The following is a 22,646-nucleotide window of genomic DNA, read 5'->3' on the forward strand; positions in this document are numbered from 1 at the left end:
CATGACTTAAATAGTGCTTTAATTGGAGGCAAAAATACAACAAGAAACAACAACAAACCCAACTTATTCCCATACTTGGGATAATGTGTATGCAGCCTTACACCTGACTTTATAAGGCAGAAATAAAAGAGATATTATTACTTTTAGCCAGCGCCAGAAACTATTTATATTCTATAGTCGAAAAATATATAAAATTTGTATAATTTTTATATATAACATACAAAATATATATATATACAAAAAATATATTTTTTAGTTATTATTTTGAGAGCAGCTATACAATACTATTATTTTTTCGAAAATTAATTAAAATCAGAAAAAATAATCTCCATCTAAATTATTCTTTACTAACTAGTCATGTGAAACACAGGTGACACTTTTATCAGATTTAATGGACCGCTTTGATGTTCTGCCAGCTGAAATGGACCAAAACACTTTATTTATGAAAAGAATTACTACTACTATATTAAGATAAAATTAAATAATCTCCAATCCCTTATAGGAGTAGCATTTATTATTTTTATTTAAATTTAAAAATTCACTGTAGCAAAAATAATTCAAACTCACCCTCCCATTATTCCTCAGTTCTCACTCCTCATCTCTCTCTCTCTCTCCCTTCTCTGCATTTCTTCTTTGTCTTAAAGAAGACGAAAACAAGTTTCAGATTGAATATCCAATTATAGCAACTACACTACATAATTTACACACAGACACACAGTGGATTCATCGTCTGAAGCTTCTCTCTCACTACCATTTTACTTCAAAGGCTAATTAAGCACCAATTCAAAATCCATTACTTCAATCTCTCGTCTTGTTCCATAGAAATGCGTGTACTCCAATCGCAGCCACAAGCGCGTGTACATTCATAGAGAAGTTCGGGTTAGCTTTAGCTTGAGCTTGAGCTCGAGCTAGGTCGTTGATGGCTTCATCGTCGAGAGGTAGTCGAAGTAGTTCACCATTTCAGTACCGTAGTAAACCTTCAACTCCGTACTCATCATCTTCGTCATCCTCATCATCCGTCATGAACCCTAAGCTACTGCCGCGATCTTACTCTTCATCTACGACGTCGTTTTACGGCTCTTCAAATGGCTACAATTCCAGATCCATGAGTCGTTCCGATTCGATGTACTCGCAAGGTTACGAAAATCGTACGCCGGTCAGTTACACGTCGGAAGCGGAAGAGGAGTTGATTGATGAACCAGTTGATGAAATGTCTAGATCGGGAGATAGCATTTCAGTCACTGTCAGGTTTCGCCCAATGAGGTAAATTCTAGTAAATTTTAGATCTGTTTGAACTGATTTAGATATGGGTTTAAGTTATATACAGGGACAGAGTAGAAATTTTTTATACCATCAGTGTGACTTGACCTGTTACGACTGGTAACTTATGATTTAATATGGACTACTAATCAATGCTTATTATACATAATTACCTGCTATTAAAATAATTTTTTACACTGTCAATTCATAGAACTTAAACACTTTTGAAATATGTTCGGCTGAATTTTAGGGATGTGAGTTTTGAGACAATGTAGTAAGTATTTGAAATTGTTGTAATTTATGGTGACAGTGAACGAGAATATCAGAAGGGCGATGAAATTGCATGGTATGCAGATGGTGATAAAATTGTGCGGAACGAGTATAATCCAGCCACAGCTTATGCATTTGGTACAATTCTAGACACTTTCGGGTTTCATTATGATTCTGATTCTGCTAACTGTTACAAAATCTCCTAAATTAGCCTGGGAAGAGTATGGAATTGCTTAGGACTTAGGTTTTCGTCGAAGTTAATATAGTTATTTTGGTAATATTTGCTTTGATGCTGGGTAGATAGAGTGTTTGGACCTCAAACAATTACTCAAGAAGTTTATGAAGTAGCTGCTCGACCCGTGGTCAAGGCTGCAATGGAAGGCATACATGGTAATTTTTTTTCATGGACCGAATTTGTTGTCATTTAAGTGTGATACATCGTGCTGTCCAATTTAATTGTGTTCATCTGTTATTTTTGTATTTTGACTTGAGCCCTGCTGATTATGCAGGCACAGTATTTGCTTATGGAGTTACAAGTAGTGGAAAGACGCACACTATGCATGTAAATCAATTTTCCTTTGTGTTATATCCTTTTTCCCTTTGAACTGAAAGAAAGCTTCACCGACTCAGTTACATTGCCAATGAACTGCCTAGGAACTTTTAATTGCTATTGACAAAGCTGCTGCCCTGTAATACTGCACAATCTTTGTATTTATTGCACGTTTTGTTGAAAATTGATTGTTAAATTGTAGTTGCTTCATTTTCCTCTTTGCTAATTGAAGTTTGTTTTTCTCCTTCCCCTTCCCCATCCCTCCCAAGTGTACAAGATTTTGTTATCTGAATGTTGATTTTTGAGATATTGGTTTCAACAGGGAGATCACAGTTGTCCGGGCATAATTCCTTTGGCGATAAAGGACGTTTTCAGCATTATTCAAGATGTAAGTAAGCTCAGAAGTTGTCCTCATTCTGAAAATTTGGTGTTGCAGTTTTGTCTGGCATGGCACCCTAGAGTGATATGGTGTTATTCATTTTCCTCAATCATCTTTCCATAAGGATTGAGAGCCATGCTTGTTTCAATTATCCATTATTCTATGGAGAGTGTGACTAACTCTTAAAATTTTCAGACTCCTGGACGCGAATTCTTACTCCGTGTGTCATATATTGAAATCTACAACGAGGTTAGTATGAAGCAGATCAGCAGATATTTTCACAAACAATGATAGTGACACTGATTAGAATGAGAAAATACCATTATGCTTTGCGGGGTGGTTCACAGATATGATGAGCCTTTTTTATTTCGATCCTACGTCTATGTTTAGATTTTGCGCTCATGTCCTTCATAGCTACATCATAAAGCTTCTCCTATAGACCTATACAAAGTGAAATACTCTTTAGTGTATATTTAGCATCTGTCTGTATGCACTTATCACCTCTAGACATTTTTAACTGTCTCATACCCATTTTTACCATAATTAACTTGTGTACTCTTCGTATTTATGATGTCAGGTTATCAATGACTTGCTGGATCCTACTGGCCAGAATTTGCGTGTCAGGGAAGATGCACAGGTTTTTGTTCTAATAAGACTTGCTTTTTTAGGGCCATTTGCCAAGGCTTTTTTTTTTATTTATTTTTAAAAAGCCAGTTTTCTTGAAGCTATGATTCTGGTCATTTTGATATTTCTTTCTACATTTTTGTCTGAAGATGAGCATATTGTTTCATATGAGGGATCTGGATGTAGAGTTGTACATTCCTGTAGACATCATTTAGGGCAATAATAGGAAACAATTGCACAAAAACAATGATGTCTTCTGACCAGTCATCACTAGCTTGTGAGTAAATTCAGCTTGTACTTTTCATTAATATCTTGAGTCACAAATGACCCTGAAAATGAATCAAGAAACAAACAAAAGCTAATATATGCTATCTTTAGCATATTAGCTCCATACTGTTCTTTTCACCTTCCAAGCTACAGTTCCTGAGGTTTCCACTCTAGTTTTCTACCCAGATATTTCGTTTAGGATGTTAATTCCATATTGTTTTTTTTTTCACCACCTAAGCAACAGATTATAAGTTTCCTCTGTATTTTTTGCCATCTGCATAACAGATGTTTATGCTGCTGTATATAGTTGATTCTATTGCTAAGGTATATTTCTTGATCATTCACGCTTGCTATAAATATGCAGGGTACTTATGTTGAAGGTATAAAGGAGGAAGTTGTTTTGTCACCCGGTCATGCTCTTTCGTTCATTGCTGCTGGGGAAGGTAATTATTGTGTATGGTTCAATTCTGTCTCTCCAAACCCATTATTGACAGCCAAGGCCATGTTATGGACAATTTATATTGATTTCTATCTTTTGTATTGCAGAGCACCGTCACATTGGTTCAAATAATTTCAATTTGTTCAGTAGCCGCAGTCACACAATATTCTCCTTGGTAATATATCATGTACTATCTTCTGCTTTTACTGTATGTGAAATCTACTAGGTCTGTGATCATAATCTTCTGTTTGGTCACTTTATAGTTCTCCCTCCCTGCTTAACAGTCACACATCGTACTTGGTTTTTATTCCTCTATCTTATTATGTCCACTTCCCTGCACATTTTGCAGATGATTGAAAGTAGTGCCCATGGTGATGAGTATGATGGAGTGATCTTCTCACAGCTTGTATGGCTACTTACACTGTTTTCTGTATTGAAATGTCAAGCCTTATATTATAGCATCTCACTTATTTTTCTTTTTTTGCCCCTTAGAACCTGATTGATTTAGCAGGGTCTGAGAGCTCTAAAACTGAAACAACGGGATTACGGAGAAAGGAAGGATCATACATAAATAAAAGTCTGCTGACTCTAGGAACTGTACGTACTCTAAGCATCCCTCATTGACCATTTCTATGGTGGTTTCCTATAACAAATATATAATGCACCGTTGTCATAATTCAGTTTCTTGTCCTTGCCTATCAGAATGATTGATGTATTCCTTTTTCAGGCTGGGCTAAAGATTATAATAGTCTGAACGTAATGCTGATGCATTGATTGTGTTCTCATGTATTAGGTCATTGGAAAACTTAGTGAAGGGAAGGCATGTCATGTTCCTTATCGGGATTCTAAACTTACTCGCCTACTCCAGTCATCGCTGAGTGGACATGGACATGTTTCAGTAAGTATGATGAGCCCACACAAGGAGTTCTATTTTATTCTTCATATCTTTTATTTGTACAGCTTTATTGATGTGCATCTTTGGCCTCTTAGCTCTCCATTTTTTTTCTTTTAAATAAATAATGAGGCACACTTTGCCATCTGATATTCATGGTGCTTGCTTTGACATCAATTGCTTCAAAGGAAGGATGGCTAATTTCTCCCCTTTTTGTGATCTGCAGCTCATATGTACTCTTACTCCTGCTTCAAGCAATATGGAGGAAACACATAATACGTTAAAATTTGCAAGTAGGGCTAAACGTGTTGAGATTTATGCATCACGCAACAAGGTTTGCTCTTTAGCATTGCTTCAGTTTCCTAGAGTTGCAATAGAGAAGGCTGACAGTTCGGTATGTATTTCTTTCAGATAATTGATGAGAAGTCTCTGATTAAGAAATATCAAAGGGAAATATCATGTCTGAAACAAGAGCTTGATCAGCTAAGAAGAGGGGTGCTTGTCGGTGTCAATCATGAAGAGCTTATGAACTTGAGACAGCAGGTATGATTTAAAGTTAAATGATGTGGTAAGGACTCTCTATAGCTAGACGTGATCATGTCAAACTAATTGCGTGTTTAATATCTTTACTCAATTAGCTGCTTTTGGGTGTTCTTTTAGCATAAATAGATTCTGTACTGAATTACATTCTTGTTCATTTTACAGTTGGAAGAGGGACAAGTGAAAATGCAGTCAAGATTGGAAGAGGAGGAGGAAGAGAAGGCAGCTCTACTGAGTCGGATACAGAGGCTGACTAAACTGATCCTTGTTTCTTCAAAGAGTTCAATTCCTGGTTATTTGGGTGATGCTGCTGCTCATCAAAGGAGTGTTTCTGCTTCTGAAGATGATGTAGGCTTGTCTTTCCATAATATCATGAGTTGTGTTCTTCAGTGCTGTTCTTTCTTCGCTCTTCACCTAGATAATTGCTTTAAGATAACATCATGTGTATTGTATTTTTTGCACGAGTTTTACCTGCTCTTTTGCAATCAGTTGTGCACTTCATAGATGTTTTACTTAATCATTACTATAAGGTAAATAATTTTATTAATGTTGGGGGAAACCCCGTATACAAGAGGTATACCAAAAGTAGAGAAACATATACCTCAATTGTTCAACTCATTATCATTGGAATGTAAGATAAACGACTCCTCTCGTTTCTTTTCCTATCCAGTTATTTTTTGGACAAACATTCTCTGCCTTTATCTGATCTAGGATAGAAAATTTGTGTTTTGTACTGATCTTCTATTTTCGATCTTTCCATCAGAAATTGGACGGTTCTATTCTCACAGATAGCGAGAATCAGAAAGACCCTTCGTCAGATAGTTCTGATTTAAAAAACAAAAGATCCTCTAGCAAGTGGAATGATGATCTATCACAGGCTGGAAGTACGATTACTGAATTGGCTGAGATGGGTGAACTTCTTGGCGGTTCTTCCTGTGGTTCAAAGCTGCCCATAGTATGTCTCTTCCTTCTCTTTGCTTCTCAATTTTAAAACTTTTAAGTGGAGGCTGCTTATTTATTTGTTCTTAATTCAATTTTCCAATTGAGTGCATGTGAATCTTAATCCTTCTAAGGACTCAAACGATTTGTAAGTTAATATTTGCAGTTGCTCTTATTCATAAAGTGAATTTATTTTACTGAAAAAAGCAGCTTTGTCTAAGAAAAAAAGTGCTGATCTGCTGAAACTTTAAGTACAAAATGCAATTAAGGCATTCATTGCAGTAGGAAACGGTGCAAATGAAAAACAAACAGAAGTATATATGTAAAGCAACAAAAGTTAACTCTTTACACAAACAACATTATAAAGGCAACTGAATTGGAAATACTAATATGAATCAAACTATGTCAATCAAGTTCAAAAATCATTTGAAATTTGGTTAGATTAAAAAAAAAAATGCAAATTTGAGTTTCTTATCCAGATTTTCCCTGAATTTCTCATACTAAGTTTCTAAAATAATTTTCACAATCATTACTATAATCATCCATAAAGTTTCCTTAGTAATTAAAATATTTAATATATAATATAAAAAAAAAATTAATGAAAATATTTAATATACCATCTATACTTATTTGTTAGTGCTGCCACTTAACAAAGTAAGGGTTTGGCACTGACGCTCACACCTTTGCATCTTGGTGCATGTATGGGAGTGCCACCTTAGCAAGGTGAAACGCTTAACCTTTGTTGCACCTAGCTTCAGGGCTTAAATTTGCCTTAACCGTGTATTTAACCAATAAAATGCTAGCTAAGGTTATTTTCATTATCCAAAATTTACATGAGCTATTTACATACCTTGCTGAAGTTTCAAATTAAGCAAATATCCATCCAGATATTATATTTGAATACTCTCGCCATTTTGTATCAGAATTGAGAAATTATGTGATTCTACAGCTATATAATAGTTTTCCGTCAGTCCAATCATGTTCACTTAATGGGAGCTGATAAATTATGCGGTTCCATAGCTATATAATGCTACCCTATCGGGAGTTTGGTTTAACTTTGGCCGGGGTACCACCCCCTACTCATGTCTGGTGTTTCGCTGCTTGGATGACAATCCCATTTGGGGGGGGGTGCCATGCGTGGATCAGCAACCCCATGGGGGGATCCGATGCGAGATCAAATTCCTATCCCATGGATTAGACACGAAAATACTATTTTATCCTTTCTCTACCTTGGCCTTAGCACTCGCAGTATCTTTTGCCATCTCGCTCACCTCCTTAAGCATGATCATCAGCTGTCACCCTTTCGCTTACCTAACTTGTTGTGTTATTTTGTGTAACTTAATAATAATTGTATACATAAAAAGGTTATCATGTTCAGAACAGATTTACCAACACACGTCATCTACATACCAAACCTAGTGTACAATTTACCCAATCTGATTCATAATCCCTTAGACCCCAGTAGAGCAGAATTGATATAAAGGAGTCAAATAGCCGACTTCAACTAACTTTGAATGATTGATTGATAATCCACAATCCCGTCTCTCCCTAATCCGTCCATCTCCTTGCTAATAATTCCCTCACTATGATCTAGTAATATTATGATTCTTTTGACACGGTATAATCTAGTAATATTATAATCCACTTTTGTACCATCAATTGATTATGGGTTTTGGGAAATGCTTATATGTAAAGTCAGCATAGCTAGGACATCTTTCTAGTCCTTTGTTTAATGCGTTGAACGAATAGTATATGGTGCAACATGATGATCGTTATCAAGGGTTAGCTTTTTGCTATATTTGATTGTCTGTTCTGTTTGAATGCAGGAAGGTATCTCAATGGCAGATGAAATGGACCTCCTGGCTGAGCAAGTTAAGATGCTTAGTGGAGAGATTGCATTCAGCAGCAGTACATTGAAGCGGTTGATGGAGCAATCTGTAAATGATCCTGAGAGTTCAAGAACTCAAGTATGCTATCTTTTGTTAATTCTTTTTCCATCTTCAAAACAATTTGATGGTTAAGTTGAATAAGACAATGATGTGTTTGTCTGCTATAACCTGCTGCGAGTAATTCTTTTTGAGAGAAAGATATTTGTATTAGAAAGGTAGCACTAAGGAAGTGCTGTAGTCATTACAAACGAGCAAAAAACCAAAAGAAAAATCCTTCTCCAATCTTACAGGGATTCTAAAAGGGTAAGTATTGGTTCTGCTTCATTTACAAATTCCTCTTTACACCGAAAAGAAAGCAAAACTATGCAGTTAAACTTGATCTGTTGAAAAGAGTTAGCTTTGTCTTAAAAATATCTGATGTTCCTTTCCTTCCAAACAGTACACCATATGCAATTATGCATGCAGGGATTTTGTTCCTCCAATGTCCTCTTGCTTCTCCTTCTACCTCTGTTCCAACAGTAATCTGCTGCGATTAATTAGGGTCTCCTTTATAGATTTTTCTTCCAGAAGGCAGTCTTTTTACTATTCTACTGTTCGATATGAATTTGTCATTTGATTCTTACCACAAAATTCTAGGTTTTGTGCTAATCTTTCTGTTAAGTTTCGAACTTATTCACTTCTAGTGCTGTTAGCAAAAATGATAAAACATCTCCGATATTTGAAGTCCTTAGGCTTCTTAAATCATTATCGCAGGAAGTATAGTCTTGTTCTTCATAAATGTTCTGTTTTTCGTTATACAAGGCAGCTGTATGAATGGAAGTTACTTGTTTTTATTGTGTATGTAAATGTGTTTTGAGTTTAGGATCAGAATCATTTATTCTAACTCCTATGACAGATTGAAAATTTAGAGCGCGAAATACAAGAAAAGAGAAATCAAATGAGGATCCTGGAACAGCGCATTGTTGAAAACGGTGAAGCATCAGTTTCTAAAGCATCATTAGTTGAAATGCAGCAGGTGACCTCATATTATCCTTCTCAACCTCTTTGTTTTTATTTTTCCTTTCAAATTTGCGTGTCTCATATTTTTGTCTTTTAGCAGACTCTGATGAAATTGATGACACAGTGTAGCGAGAAGTGCTTTGAGCTTGAGGTTTGTAGCAGATAATAGTTTGTTGACATGCTGTGTATCTATCTTTATTCAGAGTTGTTTAAAATTTGATCCTCTGATGCAGATAACATCAGCGGACAATAGGATTCTTCAGGAAGAGCTGCAAAACAAGGTCAAATAGCAGTGTTATTATTCTTCATTTCCATTCAACTATTTGTACTGAATTTTGTCGACCTTGTATGCAATTTCAAGCTAGTAGCTTTTCTTTTTTTCTTTTTTCTAAAGAGTAATGTGACTGTTACCTTTTTGTTGTTTTCAGTGTTCAGAGAACAAGGAACTGCAGGAAAAGATTTATCATCTTGAGCAGCAGCTGGATGCAGTTAAGGCTGAAAGGTCATACCCATTACAACGTGTATCTGATGAATATGTTGATGAGCTTAGAAAGAAAATTCAGTCCCAGGTGATTTTTATATCATTCTATCCAGCACTTGGTCTGCATCTTTATCTAATGAATTGAGTGGACTGCTTGCTCTTGAAACAAACTTTTGGTACAGATAGTATCAATTGCCAGTACTTAGGAAGGTGAGGGGAGCATTTGAAGCCTTAAACCAAACTCCTCACAGTATATATTTCCAGTGGTCTTTGATGTGATGAGCAGACTTCTTTTCATTTGTTAGCATATTTCCCTATAGATGGTGTCCCTTTTGGAGCCATATCAATGTTTTAATTAGGGAAAAGTTACAAAGAAGGGATCATGTGAACCCTTGTTACCTCTAGAGGCTAGATATGTACAACTTTCCTGGCATTAAAATAAATGCAAGTGAAGACTAATGGGTTGTTTGGTTGGAGGTATAAGAAAAAATAATACCAGCATAAAGTCCCCCATAAACACAATACTATCTTTGGTTTGAGTGATTAGAAAGAATAATACCTGCATAACTAATGCATCATTTGGTTGGCTGTTTTAACTAGTATCTGTATTAATTTATGTGGGGATCTATGTATTTATTTTATATGGGATAGAATGTGAATAAGAACACATATATTATCAATACAGTGATTAAGAAACATGATGATATGTTGAGACCAAAAATTATTCTATGATATGTTCGTGTTCGTTGGAGGAATTTCAGCGATCTGATTAGTGAATCTGTCAGGTGTACCTGTTCTCTTCTTTCTTTCCTCATTAAGTTCTTTATGCTTTTGTGGTGCTAATTTTGTTTCAAATATTTGTTTTGGTTAACTATCTGCAAATTTTCTGCTTCCATGGGGTACTTCTGTGTTAGAATTCTTTGATTCTGTTAGTTGATATCCATCCCAATCATCAGACTGGATCTTTCTAACTTTTTTCATGTGATATTATGCATAGTTTTGCCGTCTTCACCTCAAAGGCACATTATTAACATTGCATTTGTGCTGGATGAGTTTGTATCACAGATCTTATATACTGTTTTGCAATTTGAACAGGATATTGAAAATGGTAAACTGAAGCTAGAACATGTCCAGATCGTAGAGGAAAATAGTGGGTTACATGTACAGAACCAGAAATTGTCTGAGGAAGCTTTGTATGCAAAAGAATTAGCATCTGCTGCTGCTGTTGAACTTAAAAACTTAGCTGGTGAAGTCACAAAGCTCTCGTTACAGAATGCAAAACTAGAGAAAGAGTTGTTGGCTGCTAGAGAGATGCTGAATTCTCGAAGTTCCATTACACAAACTGGTAACATTGGCAGCCGAAAGCATGGTGAAAACCTACGATCAGGGCGTAGAAGTCGGATCCCTGGCAGAGGAAGTGAAATTCCAGGAGCGATTCATGATGACTTTGACACATGGGACCTAGACCCTGAAGATCTAAAGATGGAGTTGCAGGCCAGGAAACAGCGAGAGGCAGCTCTGGAGGCTGTCTTGGCTGAGAAGGAAGTTGTGGAAGACGAGTACAGGCAAAAGGTTGAAGAGGGAAAGAAAAGGGAGGCAGCCCTGGAAAACGATTTAGCAAATATGTGGGTACTTGTTGCTCAGCTGAAGAAAGAAAGCGGTGCTAGGCAAGATCCAAAGCTGGCAGCTGAAAGGCAGAATGTAGAAGACAGTCTGAGTGATGCAAAAATCAATGATATCGATCACAAGGACCCGATCCTCATTGATAGCCAAGCCGTGAATCATACAGCTTCCATTGCTGAGGCTCCAAAGGTTGAACCGCTTGTTGCCCGCTTGAAGGTAATGTCATTATCATTTTCTTTTCACTTGTCCACACCTATATTTACACAATTGTATGGGTCTGGACATATCAGTGTCTTTCCTCTGAATTAATTCTTCGGCCTTTATGTGTTCAGTCACTGACTTCCTGTCATTCCACAGAGTGCTATTTCTGAAATGTTTCATAGAATCACTAGTAGGAGCATCAATCTTAGCTATTTTCTTTACTGGCTCTGTATGGAAATCTCTCTCTGCCCTTTTATGCTACTCATTCCACTTGTGTGACAGTTTCATCAGCCATGTTGTTTCATTGAGTTGTAGATTGTATTGGTAGCAGTGGAGAAAATAGAAAATTTCACTTGAAAGTTAGTTTGATTAGGAAAACCACAAAGAAAAAAAGAACTTCAAATGGCTGACTTCTTGAAATTTGTGAAAGACATGCGATTGTTTATTTACGTGCCTTGATTACTCCAGAAATTTGAAAGTTCTATGATCTTTTACACTTACACCTCCAGGCTCGAATGCAAGAGATGAAGGAAAAGGAACATAGGTACTCGGGTAATGGTGATGCAAATTCAAATGTATGTAAAGTGTGTTTTGAATCACCCACTGCTGCAATGCTTCTTCCATGCCGCCATTTTTGCTGTAAGTGTCCTTTTTCATTTTATGCTCGTATTATCATTGCTCCCACAGTATGAGCTGTTTGAATGTGATGATTTTTTGCAGTGTGCAAGTCTTGTTCCCTTGCCTGCTTCGAGTGTCCCATATGTCGGACAAATATTGCAGATAGGATTTTTGCCTTTACTTGACATTATTTTTAACCTCATGATTATGGTGAAAAGAAAAGGTGATTGCTGTTCTTCATCTTACTTCATACAGTTCTTATTATGAAAATTACTTTAAACTAATGGAAGTTTCTTACTTTCCTCCCTCTTTTTCCTTACTGCAGGTTTTCATTGTCAACTCGCCATTTCAGTGACATTCTTTAATTAATTCACCTGTATTTTGTAACCTTACAATGATATATAATTATCCCTTGTGTACTTCTCCAACAACTGTAAAATAAGATAGACCCAAAGAAATGAAGGGAAGAAAGAGGAAAGGATGTAAATGAGTAAAGCTGAAGTCGTCAGGGAGGTATTGTGGCATATTTATGATCTCTTGACCTTCAGCTGCAATGTATAGAACAATACAAACTACCATATAGTTTTTGTATCTGTAAATTTTTGACTATTTATAGTTTTGCGGCTCTCTTTATACTTGGCATATCTCGAATTTTTTCTGATGGTGCTTTTAATAGCTTCCGCTTCCTGTTATATACGCTTGATTGTGTAAATGTTTACATAATGCAATTTAAGTATTTAACTGGATAAAGCAAATTATTCTATTTTTTATAATATCATATCAGACTAAAGTTATTTGTTTTGCAGGTTAACTTAGTGTTAACTATAGAGCCTTATACTCGTTTGCATGTGTCCTCCTAATCTTTGCTGCTTTCTCATTTTGTTCCCTCTGTCTTTCATCTATTACGTTTCAGGGGAGGCGGAATACTTCTTAATTTATTGTGGTCGGTTTCTTTTGCTTTTTCTTCTGCCCCCACCCCCACCCCCACCCCATCTAGCGCATGTTATTAGGTTTCTTCAGAAGGGAAATATGAAAAAGCAGGGAAAGAGAAAATTACTCGGTTTCTTCTTATATAATCTTGGAAAAATGACATTGTATGCTATATATCCGCCGTAAAAATAATAGCCGAAAAAATATATAAAATTTATATATTTTTTGTATATATATACATTCTGTATGTTATATACAAAAATTATATAAAATTTATACGCTTTTTCGGCTACCAGATGTAAATAGTTTCTGGTGCGGACCAAAAATAATAATGCCATTATAATCTTCTTTGGTTGAACACAAGTTTAATTATTTAACTTATTATAATAAAAAAGTTGGTTAGAATTATAATTAAAATAGTTTAATTGGGATAATATTAATTAATTAAAAATCTATATACTTTAGTATGTTTTGAAAAATGTAAAATTATAGTAAAAATAGAACAAGATGAAGTGTCATGTAAATTTCTTTTCATTTTACCTTTCGTTTATAATTACACAAAGATGTATAGTTTGTTTTTGACCATATATTTCTTTCTTCAAAAATACATCACATAAATTAGAATGAAGGAATAACACTTATTAGAGAAAATTTAATAACACTTACTAGAGAAAATTTACACATACTCACACCAACCTAACATACACACTTTGATTACTTAATTATGGTTAAATAATATATATTTGCTTTAATTTATAAAATGTGTAAATCTTATAACTAAAACTAAATTGTACATTTGGCAATATTTTCAAATATTGCAGCGCTAAATGGAAGATCAAGAACCTGGTGATGCCACGTCAGGTAAACCGATATAAGATCACTATATCGTAAAAATTGCGTGGGGTAGCCACATTTTAAAATAATATTTACTTTTTATCCAGCATTTTTTATGTTGAGCAAAAGTAAGTACTAATCTATTAAAATTAATATGAAAAGACGGCGTTACCCTTTCTTCTATCTCTTTCCTCAAACCCTCTAAATTTCAAAACCCTTCTCCCGTTCTGCAAGAACGCTGCTTATTTAAAAAAAAGAGTTTGCTAGCATGTTCATACAAACTCGGCTACATAAGTTGTACACTGTCTACTGCAACATGACATTTTCATTAACATGTTCACAATGTTCAGGGCAATCTGTGTATCACATTTGAACATGTCACAGTGACCAACATTCTTTCATTCATCAATTTCATTTACATCCTTCTTTATCTTTGCAGAGCATGAGGATCTAGGGAAAGTGATTTAGTACAAAATATTTCAAATACGACAGGTAGTCCTTAACTTAGAGTTACAAGCACAAAAATTAAGGACAAGTAGTCCTGAACTTATAGTTTCAAGTTCAAAAAATAAGGACAAATAGTCCTCAACTTAAAGTTACAAATTCAAAAGTTAAGGACAGGTAGTCCTAAACTTAGAGTTACAAGCTCAAAAACTAAGGATAAGTAGTCCTTAACTTAGACTTACAATCTCATAAATTAATAACAGCTAGTCCTGAACTTACAGTAACAAGCTCATAAGTTAAGACACTTGATCATGAACTTTATGAGCAAAAGGGTATTTTTGTCTGGGCGAGTAAAAATTTATTAAAGTAGTGGCTAAAGACTAAAAATATTTTAAATAGTGACTTAAAAATAAATACATGTGTTATTAGTAGCTAAATGTGCACTTCCCCTATATCCAAGAGCCGATTACCCAGGTCAGCTCCAAACTACTACCTTAGCCATTCTCAAAAGAAGAAGAAAAAAACTCCTGAATCCAATTTCAGAAAAAACAGACCGAATATGTTGAGAATCCTAGGAAGAGACCGCACTATGGCCTAATCGGGTAATCGGCATCCATGGCCACAAGTTCCGTTGTCACAAATCAATGCTCCCTCCTATCCACTTAAGTGATTTTTTGGCTCTATTCACACGATAGGAGTGGTAAACGGGCGGGTCGGGCCGGATATGGTTCAGATCGAAACGAATAATGAAAAAACAGATCAATTATCCGACTTGATTCATATTTAATACAGATAAAAAACGGGTTAACCGGCGGATAATATGAGTTACCCATATTATCCATGACTTCTTGTATATAATCACTTTTGGGAGAATTCTTAGTCTCCCTAACTTGAGGAACCCCCAATTTGAGCTTTACAAATATAAAAGTTAGACTCATTGGTTATCCATCGGTTACTCATTGATTATCCATTTTCTAAATGGATAATATGATTCTTATCCATATTTGACCCGTTTTTAAAAAGTTTATTATCCAACCCATTTTTTGGTGGATAATATGGGTGGTTAACTGTGTTCTTTTAACCATTTTGCCACCCCTATTCACACGTATTAAAAAATTCACCTTTTAGTATTAATTAACAATGAAATTGAGTATATTAATCTTAATTTGCTCATAAAAAATATAACAAACTACTCCTGGGCTCTTTATTTCAACGACAACTTTAAAAAAAAAGTTAATTCCTTCTTGATATTTGAAAAAAATCAAATATTATGAACCACAAAAAAATAAAAAAATCTCTTAAGGTGGACCGGAGGGAGTACCTATGATGTCCTTGAAGAGTTGTCTTCTTTAACCCCACTGAATCTGATAATAAACAAAAAGACCCATTTGACCTTTGATCATTTTGATGGTGAAAAATTGGTTAAACAAGAAAACCCCAGTACTCCCTCGGTTTCAATTTAGATGATGTAATTTGGCTTGGTACAAAATTTTAAAAAAAAAAATTTGATATATGTGATCCTAAAAGCTTAAGAGGTAAAAACTTTGTGAGGCCACGACATTTTTGTAGTTATAAATCTTCTTATTAAGGGTAAAGTGAATAAAGTGAAAAGTTTATAGTTAAACTATTTTCAAATATAAAATTACGTCATTCTTTTTAAAATAAATTAATAAAAAAAGTGTGTCATCTAAATTGAAAAAGAGAGAATAATTGAAATTGGTTTAGAGGATTTATATAACTGGTCCCAGCTTGTTTAGGATTGAGACGTTAGTTGATTAATACAGCAAATATGAAATGGGCTTGAATAGAACGTAAATCATAATAAGACCTAGTAATTCGTGGTTTCTTCTTGCTTATTATTGAGTAAGACACTAAAATGCTTCTTTGTTTGTTTTTAATATTTTTCTTTTGTAAGGAGATGAAAATGAATTTGGTATCTTTTCATATATTTTATTTATATGGCTGACTATAGATGATATAGTGGATCATATTTCATCTATATATTGTATCTCTCTCTAATCTCGGTGGAACATAGATAAAGATGAAAATTTGATTATATATTTCAATTACCAGAAAATCTCGACATCTATATTCGTGAGATTACACCATAAAATTTCTTTCACTTTTTTGATTCATTTTGAAATAACACACGGAAGAGTATTTTGTCATCAGATAGCAAAATGGTTATTATTTTAGCATCCTCGCAAATTCCAGCATATTTAGAGGTGAAAGGATCAAATGTGTCCATGCACTACTTGAAATTAAGTAATTTTATCTCAGTTAAATTTTTGGTCTAATATTATCCCACAGTTAAAAAAAATATTTTATTTTTTCTTTGATAACTGAGCTCCAACTTGAGGATTATTTTATCATAATTCAAAGTTGAAGGATAAATTTAGATCTTTTTTTTCGAAGAGTTTGGACGCTATTTTCTTATAGTGAATAACCAAAAATATATATTATCATTAAATAACACTAAATAGATACCTTTCCAGAAAACAGAAGGAATAAGCCAAAAAGAAGGGAAATGCTTAAGAAAAAGTAAACGAGAATTATAAAAATCATATTCTTTATTCTACCAGCCTTCCCCCCCCCCCCATGAAGAAAAATAATTAAATTTTAGAGCGCAAACGAAATAAGTCAAAATTTATCTATAAATAATATAAGGTAATTAGTGGGCGTTTGGACATAAGAACTGTGAAATTTCGGAAAAAAGTGAAAAGATTGTATTTGAAAATTAGAGTTGTGTTTGGACATGAATACATTTTGGAGCTATTTTTGAATTTTTGTTTGAGTGCTTTGAAGTGAAAATTTTGAAAAACAGTTTTTTTGTAGTTTTTCAAATTCCAAAAAAAATCTGAAATTCAACTTCAAGTGAAATTTGAAATTTTCATGGCTAAACACTAATTTTTATTTTAAAAGAAAAGAATTTTTTTTATGGCCAAACGGGCCCTTAGTCTCTCCATCCAAACTGTAGAGCCTAATTTGTCATTTTTATGACTAAATCTGAGAGCAGAGACATGCATGAACTCCGTACAGAAACTGATTCTCTTTTGTGCCAAAGATCACTTATAAACCATCTTCACATTCTTTAAACTATATATTCCTTTCCAAAAAAGCACGTCATATGTCTGGTGCCTAACGTATATTAAAATATAAATTCATTTTCCTGCTAAAGTTCTTACGATATAATTAAAGAAATATCTCTATTTGTTTTGCATAAAGCTAGATTAGTATCCCCTCCCCTTCCATAAAAAGTTTGATGTTCATTCCTTAAAAAGCCTTTTTTTTAAAAGAACAACATGGGAAAGACATGTAAAAGCTACGCGTGAATGAGAACATTAATTGCACTCTTTGAGAACTTCTCAACAACAAAACGACAATAATATACCAGTGTAATCTCATAAGTGGGGTATGGAGAGGATAATATTTACGCAGATTTTATCCCTACGTAGTGAACAGTGGCGGAGCCAGAATTTTCACCAAGGGGTATCAAAATAATTTTTTTTAGATATTACCGAAAAGTCAAGGGGTCGATATATAGTAAATATACATAAAACAAATAAAAATTTATCTAGCAATAGAATGTAATTATCTAGCGAAGGAGTATCGAGACACCCCTTGGTTGAATGTGATTTCGCCACTTAGAAAACCTGTTTTGATAGACCCTCGACGGAATTTCTTAGGATCGTTTAATTCTAATTGCATTTATACAGCATATATATATAACACCTTTGCATCATGTATATAATAAAGTATTTATATTGATAGTGTAAAAGAATTTATAAACTAATCATATCATCTAAGATAAGAAAAGGTAATCATCCATAAGTGATGATTAAAATCACAGAAAATATGCAAATTCTTTCCATGATCAGTATATATAAGTTAATTAAATACATAGTGTAGTAATATATTATAGGCTTTACCTGTTCATTTCCTTCTCGAGCATACTTAGGATATATTCCAATTGATGAGGATATCAATCTTTTCAATTCCTTTGGTTAGTGTGAATGTCTCTTTAGAATAAAAGGTTGAACATGTGCAATCCTAGCTGCTTGTCACTATCACCTACAAAATCAGTAGATGCCCACCCAATATTTTCTCTTCAAAATACTAATTTAAGTATTGATCATCTAAGGGTTACCTTCATAATTATAATAATCAGAGATTCCCTTTTTCATGCCTTTGCCATGATTTACCCAAGTGCTGCAATGATCTGCACCAGGGTTTCTTATTAGCAAAAAGGCAGTCGGGTGCACGAAATTCTCGTTGTGCGTGGGGTTTAGGGCACGAGGATTTATTGTATATATATAGTCTTACCATACATTCCTGCAAGAGACTGTTTCCACGGCTTGAACTCATGACTAGTGGCGGAGCTAGAATTTTTATCAATGAGTGTCAAAATATAAAAAAATAGCTATATCAAAAAGTTCAGGAGAGTCAACGTATAATAAATATACATAAAACATAAAAATTATCTAGCAATACAATATAATTTTCCGGTCCGCCATTACTCATGACCTCCTGATCACATGGCAACAACTTTCTTATTAACAAAGTTTTTTCTAAACATTATATATATGGGGAAGTCCATATTAATATGTATAGGACAACATACATTGGGTTAGAATAGCGTCATACAAGTGATTAACTTCCATATATTAATCATGTAAAAAATATCTATGCTATCACGTAATGTAAATGATAATAAATCTTTTATAAAAAAATAAAATTAATAACCTGAAAAATTAGACACATCAATTGCCTGGGACAGACTACATATATAGGTTCAAATACACATTGCAAGCAAAAAGGCCCTAATATGTGGAGGTGCTTAAGAAATTAACAACTCAATGAACCCTAAGATGGGCACATGACAATGCTACCAGCTCAATTAATTACAATGAGAAAATAATTTTTACGTAACTATTTTCGTAATTTCTTTTTCGTTCTGTAAACCTGCGTATACGTACAAATAATAAAATATAAAAGCATAAACGAATTTGGAGAAATGATTAGAATTCTGTTGAACTTTATACGTACAAGAAGGGGACAAGAGTAGTGAGTATTCATGACTGCCTACATTTTCTTGTTTGTGTTGAGCTCCAAATGAAGCTCAAGAAATGGAGCTTAACACGTTAGGCTACCACTAGACACACTAAATACGATTAAAATATACTCAAAGAGTTATCCTCTAATTATGGCCATTCAAATGGACCAAATAAGATTGAGGTTAACTAACATGAATATTGAATATATAAGGGTTGTCCGGTGCATGAAATATCCCATATTTACGTAAAGTTTGGGGAATGGTCGCATCTTAAGGGAGCGTGATATATGCAGTCTACCCTGATACAAGTATCAGTAGCTGATTTCATGGCTCGAACCCATAACCAGAAGCAGAGCTAGAGTCTCGACATCGGATTCAGCCGAACCCAGTAGCTTTAGTCCAAATCATATATTTGTCTTAAAAAATTCATTGAATATTACAAATTCTTACTTTAAAATCCTGGCTCCGCCTCTGCTCATAACCTATAGGTCACATATGCGGACCTATGTTATAGAATAAGGGGTCACCAGCACCATAGTGTTCAACAAAAAATTCATGTATATATGTACATGTCTTTACAAAATAGTGATATATTAGTAGTGACATCTTATATACAAAGTAAATTTTGGTTGAATACAAATATGCGTCCGCTACGTCTAAATCCTGAGTCCGCCTCCAAAACTCCCCTTCAACGTGAAGATTGAATGCGTAAACAAAATTTTACACTATCAAGTAACCTAGAAACTTAATATTTTTTACTAACGTATATGGACAAGTATTCTAAAGAACAAGATAAATGACCGGTAATAACAGGCAAAACATTTTGATAATATTAAAAAAATTTACACTGTCAATATAATTTTAATCTAACAACATTTAGCCGGCAAAGAAACGGATAATAGGGAGAAAAGCAGCTTTGGAGTTCATAAACAACCAATAAATCAGACATGATTAATTTCCCTATAACACAATGCGGCAGAGAGAAATTAAAATTCATGAAAAGACAAACTGCAGAATTATATGTAAACACGGCACCATATATATTAATTTTGCAGACCAAAGGCAAATAATACTTCATTGGAATCCCAAAAGAATACTAGAGCACTGATCTCTTTCTCTCACGATATATACAACAACAGGCCGCCTACCCGGAGGGGTAGAGAGTTAGTTTTCGGGAGATCCTCGGCTCAAAGATAAAAGATTCGTAGCAATAATAGAAATCAGACAAATAATATCAGTACCGTAGGAGACAACAAGTAAGTGAATCTCTCTCGATATTTTTGAACTTTGCCTTCTTTTCCCTTCTTATCACGGTGTATACTTCATCCGGTCTATAATAAGTGATTTTTTGGTATTTGGCAGAAAATATTAATTCCTACAGAAAAAAGATGTATTCACTAAATTACCCTTAATTTGAATTTGCATATTGTTACCTTTACACATTATATGTAAATAAGGGTAAATTTTAGAAAAATATTAATTCCTTCTTGATTATGTAAAAAGACACTTATTTTGGACCAAAATAAAAAGACCAAAAGATCATTTATTGTGGACAAGAGGAAATATTATTTTACATTTACACATGGAATGCACATAACAAATTTAAAAAAAATTAGCAAAAATAATTAAAACTTTAGAATGACTTTGGGTATTGAAAAAATTGCGTACCAGGCATGAAATTATTAAAAGGACTAGGGTAAGAAGGTAGTGGTTGTGTTAAATTTGTTGTAAGTTGCTCTTGCTGGAAGCCATTTGAGGAGCTTTCCCTAGCCATATTAGTGTAATGAGTCTCAGTCTCAGGGCCTTGATCATATAATATCCCTTTAAATACATGTCCTGCTATTTTCACTGATGTCTGATAAGCATATTGATCCACCACATTGTCTACTGAACTTACTCGAACACATCGAAATACTGCTGGTAAACTCAATTCTGTTGGTAGATCTTCTTCTTTCCCACCTACATTTGTAATATATATAGGGAAAATAAGTATACGGATTGGAAGTATTTTGTATAGGTAAGATTTGCGTATACATTACCCTCTCCAGAGCCCACTTGTGGGATTTTACTGGATTTGTTGCTGTTGTTGTTTGTTACTAATAATCTCATTATTTATGTGGACGGTTCCTGTATGTAGTCATCTTTTAAGTGATCTGAAAGCGCATAGAAGTTACAATCTTTTCGGGGTCTTTTGCTGAGTTGAGGGGTGCAATATGGTTCATCCATCTATGTTCAGCATATACCATTAGTTAAGTGAGAAAAAAAAAACAATAGCAGTAAATATTAATAATAATAATTATGGTACTACTGAATGTCAAAGTGAGCTATACTATTACTATGACTAGGGTTTGATGGTGTCTGCAAATAGATAAGTAATAGACATAAAAAGGGTAAGCATATTGGCAAAAATGGTGGTGAGATCTCAGAAGGTGAACTTTGGTGTAATCGATAAAGTCGCTGTACCAGGAGGTCACGGGTTCGAGTCGTGAAAATAACCTCTTGCAGAAATACAGGTAAAACTGCGTACAATAGACCTTTGCGATCCGGTCCGTCCCCAGACCCCGCGCATAGCGGGAGCTTAGTGCACCAGTTGAGATCTCTTAGTACAGTGCAATCAAGATTGTGTTTGAGGACAACAGTAGATCAATTAAGATGAAGTACCTGCAGCAAGATTATTATCATTTTCTCTGTATCTTTTAGGGTTTGCTTGAAGCTGCTTCTGCTGCTGCTGTTGTTGTTGAATAGTATGAAGAAGGTGGTGCCTTGGACGTCTTCTAGAGACAGGGATCCAAGTGCTTTTGACATGGGTTTGACACTGAAACCCTCGGCTTTTACAGCAAGTTCTGCACCTCAAATATGGACAATCTTTCTTTGCTTGATTTCCACAGTCTTGACACCTACTGTTTGATGATATTCCATCTTCTCTCATCATCATCATCATCTTCAATTAGGCTCCCTTTTTTGCTCCCCTTATAAAAGTACTCATTTTAGAAGATTGATTTCACTGTTGGGGTTTTGCTGTTAGATGGATTAGTTTGTATCTGTTGCTGAATTGAGGCAAGTGTGTTTGCTTTCTTTGGATTTTTTCTTCCAAGAGAGAGTTCATGGCTCAAGAGTACTATATGTTGGGGATTGCTTTTCTTCTTTCAAGCTTTTCTCAAGTACTTTTTATTTTATCAATATATTTATTTTATGGACTGCACTTGGGAGTAATGGTAAAATTGTGTTCACCGAGTTCAAGCTTTGGAAACAGTTATTAATGTTTGTATTAGGATAGACATGGGTAAATACAGGATACCTTGTGCACTGAATTATCTTTTTTTAATAAATTTATTTTATATACACGAGCAATATAAAAAAAAGATAATACTGTAGTTTACCTATTAAAAGAGGTCCTTAACCATGTTTTGCAGA

General features: G+C 34.5%; 2 protein-coding genes across 6 annotated transcripts; one reads left to right on the forward strand and one right to left on the reverse strand.

The window, feature by feature from the left end:
- The first annotated feature begins 667 nt into the window (after nt 1-667).
- Nucleotides 668-12,613, forward strand: LOC104232585 (kinesin-like protein KIN-7D, mitochondrial). 2 transcript variants are annotated; one of them, XM_009785821.2, is made up of 25 exons: nt 668-1,263; nt 1,571-1,668; nt 1,835-1,920; nt 2,040-2,092; nt 2,403-2,468; nt 2,655-2,708; nt 3,037-3,096; nt 3,715-3,793; nt 3,897-3,964; nt 4,139-4,195; nt 4,282-4,386; nt 4,583-4,687; nt 4,908-5,015; nt 5,093-5,224; nt 5,387-5,569; nt 5,985-6,176; nt 7,987-8,127; nt 8,945-9,064; nt 9,149-9,199; nt 9,282-9,329; nt 9,477-9,617; nt 10,625-11,368; nt 11,863-11,992; nt 12,074-12,194; nt 12,297-12,613. In XM_009785821.2, exons 3-24 carry the CDS (start codon nt 1,905-1,907, stop codon nt 12,154-12,156), a joined length of 2,736 nt encoding a protein of 911 aa, XP_009784123.1. In that variant the 5' UTR covers nt 668-1,263; nt 1,571-1,668; nt 1,835-1,904; the 3' UTR covers nt 12,157-12,194; nt 12,297-12,613. The 2 variants fall into 2 exon arrangements, with proteins under 2 accessions (XP_009784123.1, XP_009784122.1); XM_009785820.2 differs by having other exon boundaries at nt 831-1,263; nt 1,831-1,920.
- A 5,463-nt stretch (nt 12,614-18,076) lies between these two features.
- Nucleotides 18,077-22,367, reverse strand: LOC104232586 (protein SHI RELATED SEQUENCE 3-like). 4 transcript variants are annotated; one of them, XM_009785825.2, is made up of 5 exons: nt 21,894-22,367; nt 20,901-21,191; nt 18,503-18,558; nt 18,327-18,398; nt 18,077-18,250 (listed from the first exon to the last, which is right to left on the reverse strand). In XM_009785825.2, the coding sequence occupies exons 1-4, from the start codon at nt 22,171-22,173 to the stop codon at nt 18,378-18,380; spliced, it is 648 nt and encodes a 215-aa protein (XP_009784127.1). In that variant the 5' UTR covers nt 22,174-22,367; the 3' UTR covers nt 18,077-18,250; nt 18,327-18,377. The 4 variants fall into 4 exon arrangements, with proteins under 4 accessions (XP_009784127.1, XP_009784126.1, XP_009784124.1 ...); XM_009785824.2 differs by having other exon boundaries at nt 18,327-18,558; XM_009785822.2 differs by having other exon boundaries at nt 18,077-18,558.
- Between the last annotated feature and the right edge of the window lie 279 nt (nt 22,368-22,646).

This window comes from Nicotiana sylvestris, chromosome 12 (genome assembly GCF_000393655.2).
Source record: "Nicotiana sylvestris chromosome 12, ASM39365v2, whole genome shotgun sequence".
NCBI classification, from domain to species: domain Eukaryota; kingdom Viridiplantae; phylum Streptophyta; class Magnoliopsida; order Solanales; family Solanaceae; genus Nicotiana; species Nicotiana sylvestris.